We start from the raw sequence: 20,012 nt of genomic DNA, 5'->3' as shown, positions 1-20,012 counted from the left end.
CTTGCAAGAGCCTTGATTTGGAAGTATTCACCTTGTGGTTCCCTAAATTCGTCAGCCATAACCGAATGTTGCCGTATTCTTTTCATTCTCTCATTGTTAAATAAATTGCTCAGAGTAAAATCCTGTGTAGGGCTGAAGCTGCTTAAAGCCCTACAGACCAATTCTTCTGCCCATATTCGGTTCAAGAAGTAGGACATGATGCATTAGCATGAAGGACTCACTGAAGTTCTGAAGCCACAATTGCCTCATTATAGACCCCTGTCTAATTGAGGCAAATGGCCAAATCATCACAGTAGTGGGTGCATTTATCAGCCCAATTCCCACTCTCCTAGGCTGCTACTTCATCACTGCAAAACTCCGCTCTGTATGCAGAGTCTACATAAATTCCCCAGATCCTGTCCACTGCCCCTGCACAGTAGAAACAAACCAGTTTCACTCCATTTGAAGACTCTGCTGCCACAGTGGGAAGGGTAGATATGTTCAATATAGCAAATACCCAGGGAAAAATAGCCATAAGGATAATGTATGGCATGGCTATAGTAATGGCATTGTCAGTACAACAGAATGACATTTCCTAGTCTGACTGATATAAATGGGATTGACTCCAATGACTTCAGTGGGGTGCTGCACAGATTGACGCCAGCTGAGAATTGGTCCCTTTCTTGTAAATCTGTAATACTAAAAGTATGTACATTAGGCCAAACTATATGTGTGGAATGTTGCAGTAATGCAGCTGATGGCTGTTCATTTAAAATATGGACTGGGGCAGTGATGGGCAACCAAGGCTATTGAGTGGGCCACATGAGTGGCCCTCTTTCATCTTACTGAGCTGCAAAATTGAAATCGGGCATGTGCTCTATCCATGACCCCAAGCATGCTTTTTCAACACAGGGTGATCCATTATTCGGGGCAAATTAAATTGCTGGCAAAAGTAATATAAAGAAGCAGAGGGAGCACCCAGCTCTCACAATGTTGTGTGTAATTAGTATGTACCCTCATGTGTGCCCTTGCTTTAAATGTATGTGTCAGTTCTCATTTTGCCAGGGGTTGCTTGACCCTCCCCTTCATTGTAGGCCCCACCCCTACTTTACCCCTTCTCTCAAACCCCTACCTGGCCTCTTCTCTGCCTCCTCCACTTAATGTGACTTGCCCCTTCTTTTGGTCCTTCCTCCCTCCCAGCATTTCCGGAGCATTATGAATCAGGTGTTTTGTGCCCTGCTTGTTCTACTCCCACTCCCTCCCAGAGCTTGAATGCTGCAAATCAGCTGATTTACAGTGCTCTGGAAGTTCTGAGCAGGTGGGAGAGGAGTAGGTAAGTGCAGGGCCCTCAGCGTGCGAGAGACGCAGTGGGAGAAGTGTAGGGATACATTTGGCCTGCAGGACACAGGTTGCTCACAATAATTCCATTTAAAAATAAGGAAGGCAGCAGCCTTCTTAGGTCTATTTTTGGGAAAAAACCATTGTAAAGAAAGGAGTTGTTACTGCTCTATATTCTGGTCTGTTCTCTGACTTTACATTATTAGTTGAGAGATCTTCTTAAAGCCCAGGTGTAATAGAGCTCATAGCAATAGCAGCCCAGTGACACAGAGCAGAGGTCTCAGGCAGTGCAAACAAAACCAGTTTGTGTTGGATGTATAAGGAGACCAATATAATGGGCCAGCCTTTCAGATATATGTGTGTTTGTGTGAGGATGGGCATGTACTGTGTGCTTCTGCTGAGAGCCAATCAATGACTGTACTGAAGTTGTTGGCTGACTTCAGCGACCTACTTCTTACTTTTCACCTTTCAGTGCAAGAAAAATCAGAGCTGCAAAAGCTCAATCTTTCCGGTGTCTTATTCAACAAAATAAAACCCAGAAACTAGTAAAACACCTTCAAATAATTGCCCCCTAAGGAAAGTCCCAACTCTAGAAATAACAAGACAAGAAACAGAAGTTAATATTGGTATTCCTTGTTCAGTGGAAAAGTGTGGAACTCTAGGCTATTGCAGAAACTGATGAGAAAAGTGGCAGGCATAGCAAGACACATACACACAAAAGTGGGGTTTAATGCTGGCATACTGCCACATGGTTGTGGGCATCCAACACCAGTAGGTAGCATTTTCAGTAACATGCATTCTCAAGGTGTATGCATGTGGGTCTTGATCTTATCTGGCTGAGTTGTGCTCAGTGTAAGGCCCAAGAGAGTGGGCAAAGCTGACATTGTTGCCTTTGCATAACCGTGATTTATAATGCTGCTGGAGGAAGGTTCTGTCCCTGGCATGATTCAGAGCAGAGTCAGGGCTTTTATAAATTCATTAATTGAAATGGTCCCAAAGGGTGGACTTTGCTGATTGTGTGTCCCCTGAATATTCCTCAGATAGCTGTATCTGCTGGGTTTCTGGCTGCTCTGTGCTGCTGAAGCAGTGCAAGAAGCCAAGTGAGAGTGATCAGGAAGGCTATGAAGATCCATCCCATGTTGTACATGTGTAGTTGTTGTGGTAGATTCATAAGACCTGACGGGCACCTAGGTACCCTATTTAATGTATGAGGTATATGTCCCAATAAAAAAACCCATAAAAAACAGGCTGTATAGCTTGAGTTCAGTATCACGTCCACATTTAAAGTGACTCATCATACGTGCAGAAGAAGTGATGGCAGCAAGCCACTTGACACCGTCTGTCCTTCCTCACTTTCATGTTACTCTACTTTTCTGCCACTGGTTGTAGCTTTGCTCTTCTGTTTCAGCAACCAGAAGTTGCACCAGCATGTCCCTTCTCCTCTGCCATGGCCACTGTCAGTAAGAAATAAGCGTCACCACAGCTGCAGTGTTAGTTCTAGTATCATGATGACATCTTCCATTCTAAGTTCGGGCAGTTTCAGCCTCACCCCCACACAGCACAGAACTAATTTGTGATATATGGAGGACAGTGGTTTTAGGCAACTTGTGATTTTTTGCACACAATATATAGAATGGTCTTTAGAACGGTGAGACCAGCCTTGTATTTATCAGAATTTTTCAAATTTCTAATAGAGATGACATTAGGTGCATGGCAGAACCTGAGTTGCATAAATGTCATGCTTTACCATTTTGTCTTTGATCCCCTGCTGGAGTAGTTGACTGATCTCACTGAACGGCTGCATTTTTTTTTAACCAGTTCACTTGCTACTTCCTTCCCCATCACCCTGTAGCTCTGGTAGTGTCATCAGCCTATCCTTTCCATGGTCACTGCCTCCTCAGCAGAAACCATGTTCCCATATATCCCTAAACATATTGGAGTGAAAGTATGGAAGAAAATCTAGGCATCTGGCTAGAAGAACTTGGCTTTTGGAAAGTGACATCATTGTCACTGAGAATGGTACCAGCTTGGGCAAATAACAAACATGGTAACAAAATCCATGTTTTGAGGAGTGCTTTTCAGAAAAAGCTGTAATGTTGTGGAAGATATTGTTGCCAATACATAGAACATTTGATGTGTGCATTTTTCTAATGTAATTTCAAAGCAAATAATCATCTACTACTGATATTTGACTTCTTGCTAAAATAGGCTTAGGTCAGTGTATTCTGGTACAGGTCTTATCAGTCTTCCCAGCTGTTGGAACTCAGCAAGACCACCTGATTGCACAAAAGCAAAGTGAGTGCACTTCCATTTTCCAACAGTCAATAAGTGTAGTGAGGGTAATGCCTGAGATCCCTTTAGAGATATACATAACCACAGCGAGAGGAAGTAGCATCACTGCACCTTAGCAGTGTAGTTCTCAATGCTTACATGGGTCAGCTGACGCAGTGGAGGGGCAGAAGGGGGGGGGCGAAGGATGAGTCAAAGAAGGATCTGCCTTTCTCAGTTAGCAACAATTTTCTATTAAAAACTGAACTAAAAGTTTAGCAAATTAGGGACGAGATCATGGATTGATCATATTTTTAATAGGCAGTCCAGACTATTATATTACATGCACATACACACACACACTTCTATATCTGTATAGATGCTTATGCTTACACGCACACACACACACACACACACACTTGTTTTTTTTAATAGGACCAGTTTCACAAAGCTGAAAATAAATGTGAGCCAATAAATTGAGTCAGAAAATTTTGAGTAATAACTGGGAGTCTTTTCAGAACACCTTGCTAGATGCGCCTAATTGAGAGAGAAGGCAATGCTGGTTTAAAAACAACCAGGTTTAGAAGGGAAGTGAAGGCAGCTGTAAAAATTAATACAACAAATGGAATAAAGGAGAAGTTGATAGTAGTGAATGTGGTAGTCAATATCAGAAGTTAGGAATTGTAGAAAATAGATAAGGAAAGTCAAGAGGCCTGGATTAACTAATCTGTATGGGATGCATTTGCACGGGACCCCCATTTCAGGTTTAGTCTGGTAGCCCTAGATGAATGAGTGAGAGAGTTGTATTGCGAGCTGGCTCACAGGGTCATAGTGCCATTCTGTTTTCCATTTGCCATCAATAGTGTAGAAAGCAACTTGTCCACTGCAGCTGATATCAACACTACTATTGGCATCATTATGCCAGGCCTAAGGCAAGAGCCCAAAGGCAGAAGCAGGGCTAGGAATATTAGTCTCAGTACAACGTGGCTGGAGCTCAGGAAAAGTTGGGATTAGGATCAAGCTCTGGCTACATGTAGGGCACAGTCCCTTTCCCCATTCCCATGGGGAGGGCAGCAGCTCACAGGCTTAGGCCCTCTCTGAAAGAAAAGTGTACAGGACCCCAAAAGTCTTTTAATCTGGCCCTGATAATCAAATGAGTTCTCTTCAAATGACAGATCCATGAAGCTGATAAAGACAGACTGGTTTCAGTCAGTCTGTCACATGGGTGTGTACACATGCAGAAACTGTGTGCTCCCAGTCTTGTTTCATATTTAAAACTGCAAATGGTAGAAATTCCCAAGTATAACAAGCTAGATGAAAGCTCATTTACTACTTATAATCTCAATTACAAGTTTCATGCCTGTCGGGTACATTTCATATGTCTTGTCCTATTTTGTTTTTCCATAAGTCCTGAGGACAGAGAGAGACATTAAAACAATGCAAATTCAAATACCAGGAAGCCCTCCTGAATGAATCTTTTTTCGGAACTTATTAAACTTGTTCTCCCCTCCCTGCATTCATGTAATTTAATTCAGATGAGAAGCTAAGAGTCAGATTTCATTCCCAAAAGTTAAATGATATGATTTCTGTGCAGACAAAAGACACAGTTTTAACATTTTTTATGTTGGCTGCTCAACCTAAAGGTCAAAATTAGCAAGTTTTAAAGAACAGCCAAAGAGACAAACAGAAGAGGTCTTGTAAAAATCATTAATAAGAGTCACTGTTGAATTAGGGAGTAGCATGGAGAATTTCTTTTAAAACAGCATATTCATATCAAAGATGGAAGTAATGCAGTTTGTCTGAGACTGATGTTGGGGCAGAAATGTAAGGACCCAGTAACAGAACAAAAAACAATGGCTGTCAGAATAAAATAAGTGGTGAGCAGTTGCCAGCTTCTATTGTAAAGCAGTCCCTCAGTCTGTTTTCTCACTGTTGGGATGGCTGTGAAACTTTTTTGTGTGTCATCTTGGCTTCTCAACTGGATGAGTTAAACTAGATAATCATTTTTAATGACCCATTATCAGAGGCCTCAGGACATAATGTTATGCTTACTGTTAACTTCCAAGCCCATGCTTTACAATGCTACCTGCTCTTGTTATTCAGCGTATCATATCTCAATCACATGAACCATTGGCTGTTGGAGTGATAGGAGGCATCTGCTGTAGCGTGTAGAATCTTGTCATGATTCTGTGTTCTCAATCCAGGAATGCTTCATTTCACTGATGCTCTTTTCCCTTTGTTTTTTCCCCCAGGGTCTTTATGTCTTTGTGGTGTATTTCATCCTACACAACCAGCTTTGTTGCCCAGTGAAAGCAAGTTACACCGTAGATATGAATGGACATACAAGCCCAGGCTCTGCCTTTTTCACACATGGCAGTGGGATGCCCCCAGCAGGAGGAGAGATCAGCAAGTCTACTCAGAATCTTATCAGTGCTATGGAAGAGGTACCCGTTTTCTATACCTCATAATCATTATTATACATACTGCAAAGAGGCCAATTGTATAGCTGAATGGGAAAAGAGTGACATACATAGCTATGAATAACCCGGGGCGGGGGTATTTTTTTGTTTTATGATTCAAGTTTGAATTGGGGAAAAGCGCAAACGTATATAACGATGATAACTTGTACAATAAATGTTGTTTTTAACATTAGAACTATGGATAACCCCCCTTCCCTTTTTTACATTGCTTGTTTTGCTCATTAGCTTTGTTATAGAGCTATGGATCATGTATATGAAAAGTAGGTCACGGCCAACATCATATACTTTTCAGGTTACTGTAATTCTCATGTAAATCCTCACCCTATTGAGGTCAATAGCAAAACTCCTGTTGACTTCAGTAGGGACAGGTTTTCACCTTTGATCTTTATGGATGTCACAGTTGGTTTTGTCAGATGTTGAGTTATATAAAACAAAAACAATTGAAATTCAACTTTTGGGGGGGATAGAAATTCTGTTTTCTGGCCAGATCTAGTTTTGGATTAGTTGGCAGATGGAATAAATGCTCCTCCAGCATTTTCAAAGACACATAATATTGTGAAGATAAATTATTTAAACAAATAAATAAGATTGTTGTGAAAAGGGTGTGAAAGAGTAGGGTGCCAATGAGGGGTATTATTCAGTGGAAAGGAAGAGGGTCTTAGATGGTGTGGAGTGGAAAGACAGGGTCTACTGAAGGATCGCAGGAGAGTGGAAAAGTGAGGGCCAGCATTAAGATTTGTGGGGTCCTACACAGTACTATTAAACAGCATCCTGGGGAGTATGATGTTTTAGAAATGTGATTTTATACTCTTTAGCAACACAATGAAATCTCATTAGAGGGGTAGCCGTGTTAGTCCATAACTTTAAAAGCGAGTAGTCCTGTGGCACTTTAGAGACTAACAAATGTATCGTGAGCTTTCATGAGCAAAAACCGCTTCATCAAATGAGATGAACTCTTGACACAAGCTCATCTCATCTGACGAAGTGGGTTTTGCTCATGAAAGCCAATGTTACTATATAGATATTTGTTAGTCTCTGAAGTGCCACAGGACTACTCATTGTTTTTATACTAATGAAATGTTTTTAAAACAAATTTTAAACTAAGGTCCTGTAGATGAACACAGTAAATTCAGAAACTGTCAGTATATACTCAGGGTTGGCAAATGCCTGTTAAATGGCTTCATTACCTCTGGAATAGCTCTTTCTCAGGTTCAGTGTTCTGCTACTAGGTCTGGTAGATTTTTTCACTTTTAAGCTAACTAGATCCTCTCCAAAGGAAGCAGAGCCACAGGGTAGGGAAAGAAAGAAGCAAGTAGGTGGACATTAAAACTCAGTCGTGCCCCAAATTTTCAGGTGCCTTACACAACTGTATATTCTGCACATGGGTAAGGTTGGCCCTGGGAAGAAGCAACCATGTTGATGTTCAAGGAAAGAACAAGCAGGAAGATTTTGAGTGAAATTTTAAAGTACTTCAATATGAGGTTCTCTGTACCTGAGGAAAATGTTCAGACAAAAGAAAAAGTTGGACAGTTTTTAAATCAACTATCCTCTCCATAATGAACACAAAGCCAGCGTACTCGTAATCAACTATCATTTTAAAAGAAAAAGATTGAGCTAGACTTTCTACTGGAAGAGGCACAAAAAACCCTTTTGCTACTTGGGATGTAAAATCCCTATTAATCAGTTAACCAGTAAAACATTAGGTTAACCTAACCTAACCTAATCTCGGGTAGGGGACAACTCCACCCTGGCTGGAGCAACCCTCAAGCCCACGGGGCTTCTGTTCCTGGCACCTATCCCCAGAGTTTGGGCTGTGGCTGCCACTGGTTCCTGTCCCCAGTGCTGGGGTAGCCCTCTACACTCAGCAGGCTGTGGGTGGGGGGCCACTCTTGGGCATTGGTTAACGGTTACCTGGTAAGCATCACCCAGTAAGGGTGATGCTTACTGGGTAACTGGATAACTAATTACCCATTCGCATCTGGAGTTGCTACACCCCTGACCCTTCTGTAGTCGTGGGTTCAAACTATGGATGTTAAATATCGGTTAATTGAATAGTCGTGTAACTTAATGAATTCAACTATTCTATAGCAGCTAATGCGCTTCAGCCCCACTCCTAAGGAGTCCCCCCGCCACTCCACACTGCTGCCTCTGTATCAGAGGCAGCAATACGGGTGCCAGACGGAAAATGGTCAGTGAAGGGAATCAGTTTAAAAACCAGCTCCCCTTGTGGATCAGCTGCCTGTTGCCCTGCACTGCTGCCTCTGATATAGTTCCCATGTGTGCCGGAACTGAGCTGGGCTGCCTGTCTGGCTCCTAATACACTGTAAATGCAGAGCTTCAGTGAGGCTAGGTCCTGAACCCGGCACAAGCAAGTACTGAGCCAGGCTGCTTGGCTGGTGTGCTAAAAAATGTACTAGCAGCGGGTCGGGGTGGGGGAGGGAGAAATGTGTGTAGTCTACAGCATTAACCTATAAGCTTTTGCTTATCGGTTAATCAACTACACTATTACATCCTTAGTTCAAATCCATTCAGACAACTGGGGCAGAGAGTAGTTAAGAGTCCAAGTAGCCAGAACTATATATGTACTATAACTTTCATTATAACTGTAGCTTTGAGACTTTTTAACTTATTTAAGGTGCCAGGAGACTGGGAGAGCGCATCCTTGCATCCAGCTAGTCAAGCCAGTGCTACTTTTAAACAAACCCCACAAAATGGGAATGTCTTCAGTGCTTCTGGAGGATTTAGTAACAGCTCATTGGTGGCTGATGAGGAATCACAAGAGTTTGATGACTTAATATTTGCTTTAAAAACTGGTGAGTAGTGTTTTTTTCTTTGTTTTTAGAAGTCTGTATGCTATGCTTTGTCCTCACAGAATAGCTTCCCCAGGAGTCACTATAAAAGGGCAGATCCAATTGCTACTAATACATTCTGAGTGCCAGTGCAAATGTAGAACCAAGTTTTTGTTTTGGTGTGAATTGTTATTCTATGAACAAAACATAATGGGATATTATCATTAATAACAAAGGGAAATAGCCTACAAAATCATAATTTGAATCACAGTAAGCTTGTGTAAAACCTACAAAAACCAGGAAAGGCTGAAAATTTAACATTTTTCTCCAAGTACTTGAGGGATAAATCTACACAGCAAACAAAACAAAAACAAAATTCCCAGAAACAAACACACAAATATACACACAGGCTACGTCTATACTGCAGCCTTCTTCCGCAAAAGCTTACGCAAATGAAGCGTGGCGTAGAATATTGCCGTGCTTCATTTGCATAATTAATTAGCAGCTGTTTTCCCACAAGAGGCTTTGCGCAAAAAGGAGCTGTGTAGACTTCTCCTTTTTGCACAAAAAAATCCTCTTGCACAAGAGCCGTTCTTCCTCATTTTTACAGTTTTTGCAGAAGAAAGCTGCAGTATAGACATAGCCACACAAAAACAAAAGCTAAAAACAAAAAGTCTTTATAGTAGGGTTGCCAGGTGTCTGATATTCTCCTGGACAGTCCGGTATTTTCGCCTCCTATCTGGTAAAATAATTTGGAGAATACTGGACACGTAAAATGTCCGGTATTTTCTGATTTTTTTCCCTGGCCAGGAGGCGAAAATGCCAGGCACTTAACAACCCTACAAACACTCCCCGCCCCGAAACCCCCTACTCCGATTTCCAACACCCCCAGCCCCCTGACTTCAGCCCCCATGCTTACCTTGTTCCATAAGGCTGCCAGCGCAAAATGGCTGCTGACCAAGGGCTTCTCCTGGGTCTTAGTGCTCAACTACTCCCCTGTTGCTATCCCCGCACTCACTCTTAAAGGGAAGTCTGTTTTGGAGGGTTTTTTTTTTTTTGCTCAACAACTTTGGTCTCTCTGACCCACCCTCTTTTTTCCCCAGTGTTTTTTTTTTTTTTTTTTTGGAGGGGGTGGGGAGGAGTGTTCCGTATTTTTGTTTCAACCATCTGGCAACCCTACTTTAGAGGCAGCTGACTTAGGTTTGCAAGGCTTGCACAATGAGGCTAATAAAGCAGTGTAGACCCCCAGGCTCGGTCTGCAGCTTGGACTCTAGGATGCTCTCCCTTTACCGGGTATCAGCGATTCGGTTAAGTATATTTATACCATTTTATGACTCCCTCCAACTCCTATTAAAGAGTTTAGAGAGAGTGATTGAATGAATCCCATTAACTTCAATGGGAATTGGATTGACCCCTCAAATGTTAATCTTTAGATGATGTTCTCATTGAAATTCCTAGTACATGGTGTGGTACTCGATCTATATTGTGTGTTTATATAAACGTATTGTGTACTGTATCATGAGTAATCATTTTAAATATGAAAGAATACTATTAAAATATAATTCTGTATCTTGGATTCATGTCCTTTGTCTTTAATACACAGACATAGACAGAGTATATGTACAGTAAATTTAAACTGTCCTTTGAACATTTACATGTTTCCCATTTTTTAAAAAAGTAAACCCCAACAGTGTGGTCCCTTCACTTTTGTCCTGTACATATGTAACACTAACCATTTAAAAGTCTTTATGTTCCCGTCTATACATCAGAAACTCTTCGGCTGTGTCTACACTGGCCACTTATTCCAGAAATTCAGCCGCTTTTCCGGAATAACTTGCCAGCTGTCTACACTGGCCCCTTGAATTTCCGGAAAAGCACTGACGATCTAATTTAAAATCATCAGTGCTTTTCCGGAAAAACTATGCTGCTCCCATTCGGGCAAAAGTTCTTTTCCAGAAAACTGTTCCGGAAAAGGGCCAATGTAGACAGCACAGATTTCTTTTCTGCAAAAAAGCCCGGATTGCGAAAATGACGATTGGGGCTTTTTTGCGGAAAAGCACGTCTACATTGGCACGGACGCTTTTCTGGAAAAAGTGCTTTTCAGGAAAAGCATCCTGCCAATGTAGACGCACTTTTTCCGGAAATACTTATAACGGAAAACTGTTCCGTTTTAAGCATTTCCGGAAAAGGATGCCAGTGTAGACATAGCCTTCATGTGTAATGTAGTGAAGCTTCCAAACACATGACTTTTAAACAGCCAATGTTACAGTAAATACTCACAAATGCAAATTCTGTTGGTTCCACTTAATTTGTTATTTTTTATTAAACTATAGCAAGCCAGTCATTTTTCTGTGGAGAATTGTAGAATGATTCTAGAGGTTAGGCACAAAGCAACCAAACTAACACTAATCCTATACATTTCTCAATGGTATTGCAGTAGTATTTCTTTACTTTGCCCATTTTGCTGTTCATTTCCTGAACGTGTACATTTTCACTGTATATTTTGTCACCCAGTCTACTAATAACTACTGAGGTATTTGGTTTTTGACCAAGACTGAGTGCCTGAAGTTAAATTCCTAAATCTATAATTAGTCACCTAAATAAGTTGCCTGATTTTTCAAAAATACTAAGCACTGAGTTCCATTGTATTCAGGAATTTATTTTAAAAAATCATGGACTTTTTTTTGTTTTTTGTTTATTTTTCCTTCCATGTGCTTAAAAAAAAATCGTAGAAGATTGGTAATAAGTAGGGATCCCAGAAATCTGTTTACAATGAGAAAATATGGAATTTGCATTTTTCCAAAGAAACTTTAGTTTTAACATTTTGTGGAAAAAATAAAAACATAAAATAGAACCCCATTTATCTGAGCCTCTATTACACAGTTGCCTGAATCCCAGACATTGTCTGCCCTGGGCAGCTGGTGGTTCACTTAACATAAGAGATGGATATCAGAAGCTTGCATAAACAGGGTTTTATTGTATACAGGCAGTCCCCGGGTTACATGAATCCGACTTACATCGGATCCCTACTTACAAACGGGGTGAGGCAACCCCGCACTAGCTACTTCCCCCCAGCAGACCAGGGAGACGCGGAGCGGCTTTTCTCGGCAGACACCTCAGCTTGAGAACAAAGGACTGAGGGAAGTGAGGTGTGGGAGAATAAAACTGAGCTCTGTAGAAATGCTGCTAGAGTTTCCCCTACAATATGTACCAGTTCCGACTTACATACAAATTCAACTTAAGAACAAACCTACAGTCCCTATCTTGTACGTAATCCGGGGACTGCCTGTATAACATTGTGTTCAAGTGATGCCTATGTATATTGTGGCTAGAGAAATTAAAGTTAAATGTTTCATTTTAATCATGGAAAATTGGGGATTTTATGTGTTATTTTCATTGCAGGATTCCTGGTAATAAGATATGGAAGCTTTCATAAATACGGATTAAATACTGTACATGCTTACTACCAATAGTGATAATTGTCTTGCACAGTTACATTGATTTCAGTGGGTCCTTTCACAATAGTAATCATAATTTTCAGTAGTAAAGAATGTACAGAAGTGGGTCTTAAAATATGAGAACAAAGGGCTGCTTATTAACAGTAAAAATAGTTTGCCTTAATTCAGCACAATTTTATTTTATATGAGAGTTGAGTCTCAGCCAAAACCTTGGTTATGAACAGCTCCAGGCTCTAGGAAAACTCCACTAATGGAGACCATAAATGTGTGGCTCTGGTCCATCACACAATACATGGCAGAGTTAAATAATACAGTTAAAACAGGGGTGATCAATAATTTGGGGGGGGGGGAGCAATTCTAACAATTTGGTAAGTGATCAAGGGCTGCACTCTTCCATGATATTCTCCTTGCCTATTATACCCACACACACACAAACACCGCTCAAAGTGGCTGGCTGGTGTGGGGGACTTAATGCATTTCTGCATACCGTGGGCCTCTTGAGGGAGACATGGCACAACCCAGGCAGCTCCTTTTGGCTGGTTTTCAGCCAGTGGGGGCTGTGAGAATGTGCTGGGGATGGGAGCAATGCACAAAGACACCAACCAAAAGGGTACATGGTGCTGCTTTTAGCAGTGTACAGGGGCTCGGCAGGTGCAGCCTGCAAGCTGTATTTTGCCTACCTCTGAATTAAAAGATGCAGGAAGAGGAGAAAAGCTACATTTTCCAATGAGACTTTTAAAAAATGGAGACTAAAGAGGCAAAGAGGTACAAGAAGGGTGATTTGGTTGTCAGATCCTGTAGAGGGGAAGGTTCTTGCACTGACCATGATCAGATTGCATGCCAGGACAGAAGGTGACAATGCTAGAGGACCACAGAGATTATAGAAGGGAATAGAAAGAACAGAGTTCTTGAGCTAGTCTGAAATCAGATGATGAAAGTCCTTTAAAAATAGGAAGGGTAATTTTGAGCAGGATCCTGAAAGGAGTAGGGAACTAGTTTTGAGGTCTGAGAATGAAAGTGGTGTGATCTGTGTATATATGTGAAGAGGAAGCAGCTCCTCATACATGCTGGAAAGTTCCGACCTGGGAGACATACCAGAGAGGAATGAATTACCATAGCCAGTGCAAGAAGAGATAATGATAGGAATGGAGATTTCAACAGAGGTAATATTGTACATCAAGATACAGAAGCATTGTCTGGCAAATTTGCAGACATACAAACGATAGAGAGGAAGAAAACTTTCAGCAACAAGGATGGTGGCAAGGTTACAGACAATGGAGGCAAAACACATAATAGAGGAGAATAGTTATATTGATATTATAAAGAAAAACATTTCTATTTGATTCCTGTTAAATACTATCTAACAACCTTTTTGCAAACTCGAGACAAAGACATGAGATTGCATGCACATGGTGTTCGTCCTGCTCTTGTACTGTACAGAGCATTTTTGGTAATCCCTTTAGAAAAAGGTTGAGGAATATTAACAAGGTAGGAAAGCTTGCACTACTGCTGCCTTTGTTTTACTTGTTCTAAGGGTAAATAGAAGACTTCATTCCCCAAGATTGTCAGCCTAAAACCTTATACAGGTAGTCATAGTCATGCTGGAAATAATTCTCAGATTCTGCAAGGCTGCCCAGCATGAGAAGATAAAGATAAATATATCTTTACGATATATCTGCACTTCTCTAATCCTGGATTTCCCTTCATGCCTGAGTAATTTAGAGCAGCCTGAGGGTTTCTCTAATTTAGGCTAGCTGCTAATTACCTCAGGGATTGTTCGTCAGCCAGGAATTGGTGAACATAAGAAAACCTAGCTGTGACCTCTTGCCATCAGCCATGCCCCCTTGTATTGGAAGGAATAGTACAGGAGCCACTGTGGTGAGTTTACATCATCCAAGGGTTCCACTTAAGAGAATTCTCAAGTGATCAGTTAAGCTGGCTCCAATGCAGATTTGTGCAAGGGAATGAGAGAATTGAGTTTCAATACAATACAGTATCATCGAGTTTGCATAACTCCATGAACTTCAGATCTGTGCGAAGGATTAAGGAAAGATTACTCTAAGAAAAATAATATGGAAAAAATGGTACTGCCTGTTGATGTATGCCTAAACCTTGTTTGTTTCCTGCTAGTAATTAGGTTGGTTTAAATGGTATGTTTTGTTTTATTTCGTTTGTGGTTTTTATAATAAATCAAAGGATTACACTTCCATGGGATAATGATAATTATTCCATAACTAATTATTGCTAAGTATATTAATTATCTAATAATACCCTTTCATTTTGGGCTAGATCACATTTTGCTTATGATTCCTTTTTTAGTGTTTAACGACTGAACATTTAGTGTTCAAGCTCATCTTGACAGTTTAATGAGCCCCTCCTCTTTCAGACTGATTCACTCTAATACATGGGGTTAGTGTAATTGAAGTATAAAACCATTTTAATGTGACTCCAGTTTAAGTGCAGATATGTTTCAGTCCTCCTATCTTGAAAGCAGCAGACTGCTGGATATCGGCATATTGTGTAAGGGTGGAGAGTAGTCAAAAAAGGATGGGATGAAGGAAAAACGGGTGTAGTCTGGCTCCAAGCAGTACATTATTCATAAATTGTTCTCCTTAGGCATAACTTTTAATGTTAGAACTGCATACTAGCCTTACTGACTTCTCAATTCCAGCCATATTCCCACCAATCACAAACACTCCTGCCTCTGCCTTTTAGTGATATGCAACTGAAGTCACTCCCTCTGGGCCTGATGCAGGTTCAATGCATAAAAGTCTCTACAACAGGCCTCATGTTTTGCTCCTTCTTCCTTCTCTTGCTTATTGTATTAATAAGTTGTTTGGAGAAGCAGGTCTCTTTATAGGGGTCATTCAGATGTAAGGGCAGACAACCCTTGGCTCATAAGCACTACCACAGCACAGCTAAGATTATTAAGTGGCTAGAGAACCAAGATAGGCAGTTTTATGACTCATGTTTGCAATGCTTAATGCAGTTTTGTTCGCTGCCAGTCTGAATTTGGCCCTTGTGCATTAACAATAACAAAAACTCCAAAATCAAAAAGTAAATCTATATTGAAATACAACAGATAATGCCACATAAGCTTCCCACAAGAATTTATGGAGTATAGTATAGAAATGGATCAATATTTTCAAAAACGATTGATAAATGATGGCAGCCAAAATTAGTGTGTTCAACTTGAGACTTGGGTTGGGATCTCAAAACTAGAAGAAGTCATTTTTGAAAGAATTGGCTGAAATGTTCAGTTGTTTCACATTCCTGAAAGATGCTGGGATAGACTCCAGCTACGTCTAAACTGCAAGCCTCTTTTGAAAGAGGCTTTTTCAAAAGATACTTTCGAAAAAGCCTCCTTTGAAAAAGAGCATCTAGACTACAACCAGTACTTTTGAAAAAGCAAGCCGCTTTTTTGAAAGAGAGCACTCAGGCAGTCTGGATGCTCTCTTTAAAAAAAGCAGTTTGCATTACGTAGTGCCTTTTTTCAAAAGAGCACTTTCGGAAAAAGGTGTTCTTCCTCGTAAAACAAGGTTTTCCGTGGTCAAAAAAGCTGCCACGTTCTTTCAATTTATTTTTGAAAGAATGCAGCAGCAGTCTAGACTAAGGGGAAGTTTTTTCGAAAAAAAGCCACTGTAGTCTAGACACACCCTCTTTGTGAAACTACAGCCATTGCACCTGCAGTGGCAATGTTAGCTTCCCCAGCTTGTCTTACCAGTGCACCTCATATCCCATTTGAAAGGAAAAAGTCAAAAGGTGAGAAAAGGGGGAGAATGTATTCTCCCTGCCCATTCAGTTAGCTTTGCTTCTGTCACCAACAAAGGTTGAAATGGTGGATGGGTACAAGATTCCACTAGGACCAAGGACTCATTTCCATTGAACCCTAACATTTCTCAATAGAGGTATGAATATTAATTGGTTGCATATTACTGTACCATTCTCTGTATCCAGCCAATCCCATAAAACAAGATGTAATGTATAAGAGTGTGTGATATCTACAATTGATTTTTGTGTTTATTGCACATTGACTATAAAAGTGTGATGGATTCAGAATGTAGTATATGTATGTATAATATGATAAAAAATACCCTAGAGAATGTATAAAAGAGTGAAAAATAGCAAGTTAAAAAACACCCAATGTTTTGCACAGATATTATAGTGAAAGCTTGATCTGTGTGTAGGCAAATAGGTAAGATCAAACTTGGGCCCTTCATATGGAGCAATAATTAAAGAATGTTGAGTGTTGGGATTCATTGAATAAATCTTTTGACCAGTAGATGTCACTGGAGGGGCCTTGCTTGTTTTGCAAGCTAAACTGTAACTCTCAGTTACATGCTCTCAGTGAAATGATTATATCTAGTTCTGAAGCAGGAGGTGTCCTGAAGGGAGAACAAGCTGCCACAGTGAACTCTGCAAGCCTTGTCTTGTAAACACTCCTAGCCTTACTAATCTGGAGACCAACTGTTTGGTAGTTTGGCATTGAAACTCTAAATTCCTAAAAAGGATCCAGTCCTAAATATTTAGCCAGGAAAGTGACTCTTATAAAAGGAATTAATCTATTTTAAATACAATGATAGTGTTGTCTCCTTTCTAAAAGGATGCTGCATGACCATGTTCCATTTAATAATGTAATTACTCCAATACCAGATTAGTCCAGTATCTTGTCTCTGATAATGACCAGTGTCAGATATGCTTCAAGAAACTCCCACAATGCTAGAATAACATGCCTCTACAATAAATACCTTTTTTACACCATCAGTTAGTGGTTACCTGTTGCCCTGAAGCATGAGGGTTTGTGTACATTATACTATTATTCTCATTAACCATATAAGTGTGTAATTCTTTTTGAAAGCCATTTATCTCTTTGTCTTAAAGATATCTGTAGCAATAAGTATCACACAATAATTGTGTTGTGCAAAAATAATTTTCATTTGTCTATTTTACATGTGTTGCCTTTCAAGTTCTTGTTCTTGCATCACTAGAGGGCAATATGTGTGTCTGATTTACCTTCTGTATATCACTCAATATATTGTATGTTTCATTCCAAACTAAACAGTCCCCATCTAAGAGCAGATAAAAATGCAAGAAATAGAAATAAAAATATAGTTGTTCTTTTTCCTGTTTCAAAAGTTTTATCACTAAGGTACTTAAGCACGTCTAACTTTAAGTGTCGGAGTAGGCCCACTGACTTTGATAGATCTACTCCTCAACTTAAGAACTTTGCTAATTCAGAGCTAAACTCCACAGCTAGCGTTATGGTATTCCTTGCCCCTATCAGACAGCTTTTTATACCTCCCTCAGTCTGTAGTGATCTCTTTCCTGACGGAATTCAGGCATCACTCACCCAGAGTGTTGTACCTTCGTACATTTTCCTTTTCCCTGGGTTATTTGTAAATGTTCAAACTAGAAAGTAATTTCTGGTATTAATCTGTTCTAGAGTTACCACAAATAATTTCACTGATGTGCAGTGCTGAATAAATCTGAATCTCAAGTCCTGGAAAGCTGTTCATTTTTATGTTTTGTTTACTGCAGTGTTATTGTGCATTAGAGGAAATCGCCAGTTGTAGATTTAAGCAGAGTGAGTTAAGGATGAATGTTTAACCTGCTTTTTTAGCCATGTTGAAAGTGAACCCTGCTGAAACAGCTGAAATTATTATTTTACCATCAGTGTGGTAGATTCCACCACTAGAAATTAATCCCCTAAGCAGAATCATCTGGGGGACAATATTGAGTGCAACCTTAACCAGGTTTCCATTTATGCATGTGATGTCAGGGAAACTCAGCTGAACATCTTAATCGCTGTTCAGACCGTCGCATCAGGTACTGAAACATAAAAGTGACTTACATTGCAGACAAAGGCACGAACAACTGTAGGTGCAGAGATGTGCCCTCAGTTAAATGAGCCTATAGTCTGTGGGTGCAAAACTGTAGATCTTATCAGAAAATCTACTGTACTTATGTGGGGGAAGAGAAAAGCTGCTATAATAAGAAAAGCAAAGTAGGGTAGGTTTCCCTGTTTAACAGAGTATGATGTCATTCTTCCTGTTTCAGTCCTCACTATTTCTTTCTTGGTTTTGTGTTTCAGGTGCAGGCCTCAATATCAGTGATAATGATTCCTACCGTGGCAGCCAAGATGGAGGTAGCATGGCTAACTCCCAGATTGTAGAACTTAGAAGAATACCCATAGCAGACACTCACCTCTAACACCATTGGTATTTTAAAAAAATCAAATCTCCATATTTTTATATTTGCGTTTCCCTGCACTGAAACACTACATGCAGCTGTGTGGTAGAATGCTGTGAGCTGTAGTGGATGATTAACAAAGAATGGTAGGTTTTCTTTTTGTATATTGGAAAATAACCTGTACAACTTGGCAGTGACTGAGCATCAACTAGAAGTTGGCCCAGATTTGCATCCTGTAAGTGGATGCATATATTCCATGAAGTGTAGATTTTTTTAATTAACCTGTATGTGTAACACCATTTAATAAACCCAGTAGTGTTTATTTAATATAAACATGTCTGTCATTATTTGGATCTGACCACTGTCCAAATGAAAAATATTTCTGGAAGTTGAGTTGGTGAGATATAATTGAGCACGAGGGGATTTTATTGACACAGCCCCTCCCTGTAACATGCTCTTTGTTTTTTGAGAACTAACAAGTATGAACTTCACAGAAACAAGTAAAGACGCAATGCTGGCTCCAGAGATCTTACAATTTAAATTCTGACATGATACAACATGTGAGGGTCAGAAGGCCAATTATAACCACTCAGTTACTCAGTAGATATATGCATATCTTGATGATAGTTCTGTTATACTGTTGTTGGTCTTTCGTCTTTTTTTTTTTTAAACAAAATTACTTCTCACACACCAGCAGAAAATGTGTAGGAGGACTTTCAATGAGTGTAGTTTTCTAATAATCTCTGTATAAAGGATTATATTCTAGCTGGTTTAAGGGTTAAGAATTGCATTACAAGAGAGTCAGATAAGTAATCTAGAATTAAAAAACAGCACAGAGAGAAGTGATGGTGGTGGGGAGGGGTTTCTAATGAACAAGATACAATGAAAGCGACTGTGAATTCAGAAGGAGATGCTCAATAGTCTTATAAAAATCATTAATTGTGTGTTTCTGCACTTGAAGAGGGATGCCAAGGTAGTTTTCCACAGAACATTTGTTTTTAAAATAGTGTATTGTTGAATACAGTAAATTCTAAATAAGTTCACGCCCATGTCAGGAACTTGCCTGAAGGCTTTAAACTGAAACAGCTTTGAGCAACAAGTTCTCTTATTTAAAAAGAGAGTTTATTATGCGACCATTTTTGAGCATTTTAAGTTTATTATGGGACCATTTCTGAGCATTTTAAGTTGAAATGTATTTTATAATTGCATTTTGCATAACTAAGTGACATTAAAGCCCTTGCTAGTCAAACTCTCAGTAAGAGGGTTGTCTGGGATCTTTTACTAAAATGTAACCTTTTATTTGTGTTCCTAAATAAAAAATAAACAAATTAGCTATGATAAGCTTGTCTGGTATATCCTGCTGTTGTTAGCGGGTTATTGTTGACTCACTTCCATGATAAATCCCATATTTTCATATGCTTAAAACTTTGTGAACTTCTGCTTTCTGAAATTTTGCATGTTTGGTTTAGAAGGAAATTATTTTGGTAAGTGAGAGCACTGTCACTTCCATT

General features: G+C 39.9%; 1 protein-coding gene across 1 annotated transcript in view; it reads left to right on the top strand.

The window, feature by feature from the left end:
• Positions 1-19,792, top strand: part of ADGRV1 (adhesion G protein-coupled receptor V1) — a 391,810-nt gene extending 372,018 nt beyond the window's left edge. Inside the window, exons 88-90 of the mRNA XM_075932856.1 lie at positions 5,838-6,029; positions 8,701-8,878; positions 18,404-19,792. Of these exons, the coding sequence (XP_075788971.1) occupies positions 5,838-6,029; positions 8,701-8,878; positions 18,404-18,522 (489 nt within the window). The 3' untranslated portion in view covers positions 18,523-19,792. The remainder of the gene's footprint in view (positions 1-5,837; positions 6,030-8,700; positions 8,879-18,403) is intronic.
• Positions 19,793-20,012: the final 220 nt, after the last annotated feature.

This window comes from Pelodiscus sinensis, chromosome 6 (genome assembly GCF_049634645.1).
Source record: "Pelodiscus sinensis isolate JC-2024 chromosome 6, ASM4963464v1, whole genome shotgun sequence".
Classification (NCBI taxonomy): Eukaryota; Metazoa; Chordata; order Testudines; family Trionychidae; genus Pelodiscus; species Pelodiscus sinensis.
The sequence above is the reverse complement of the archived record's forward strand: the minus strand, read 5'-3'. Positions and strand labels throughout refer to the sequence as shown.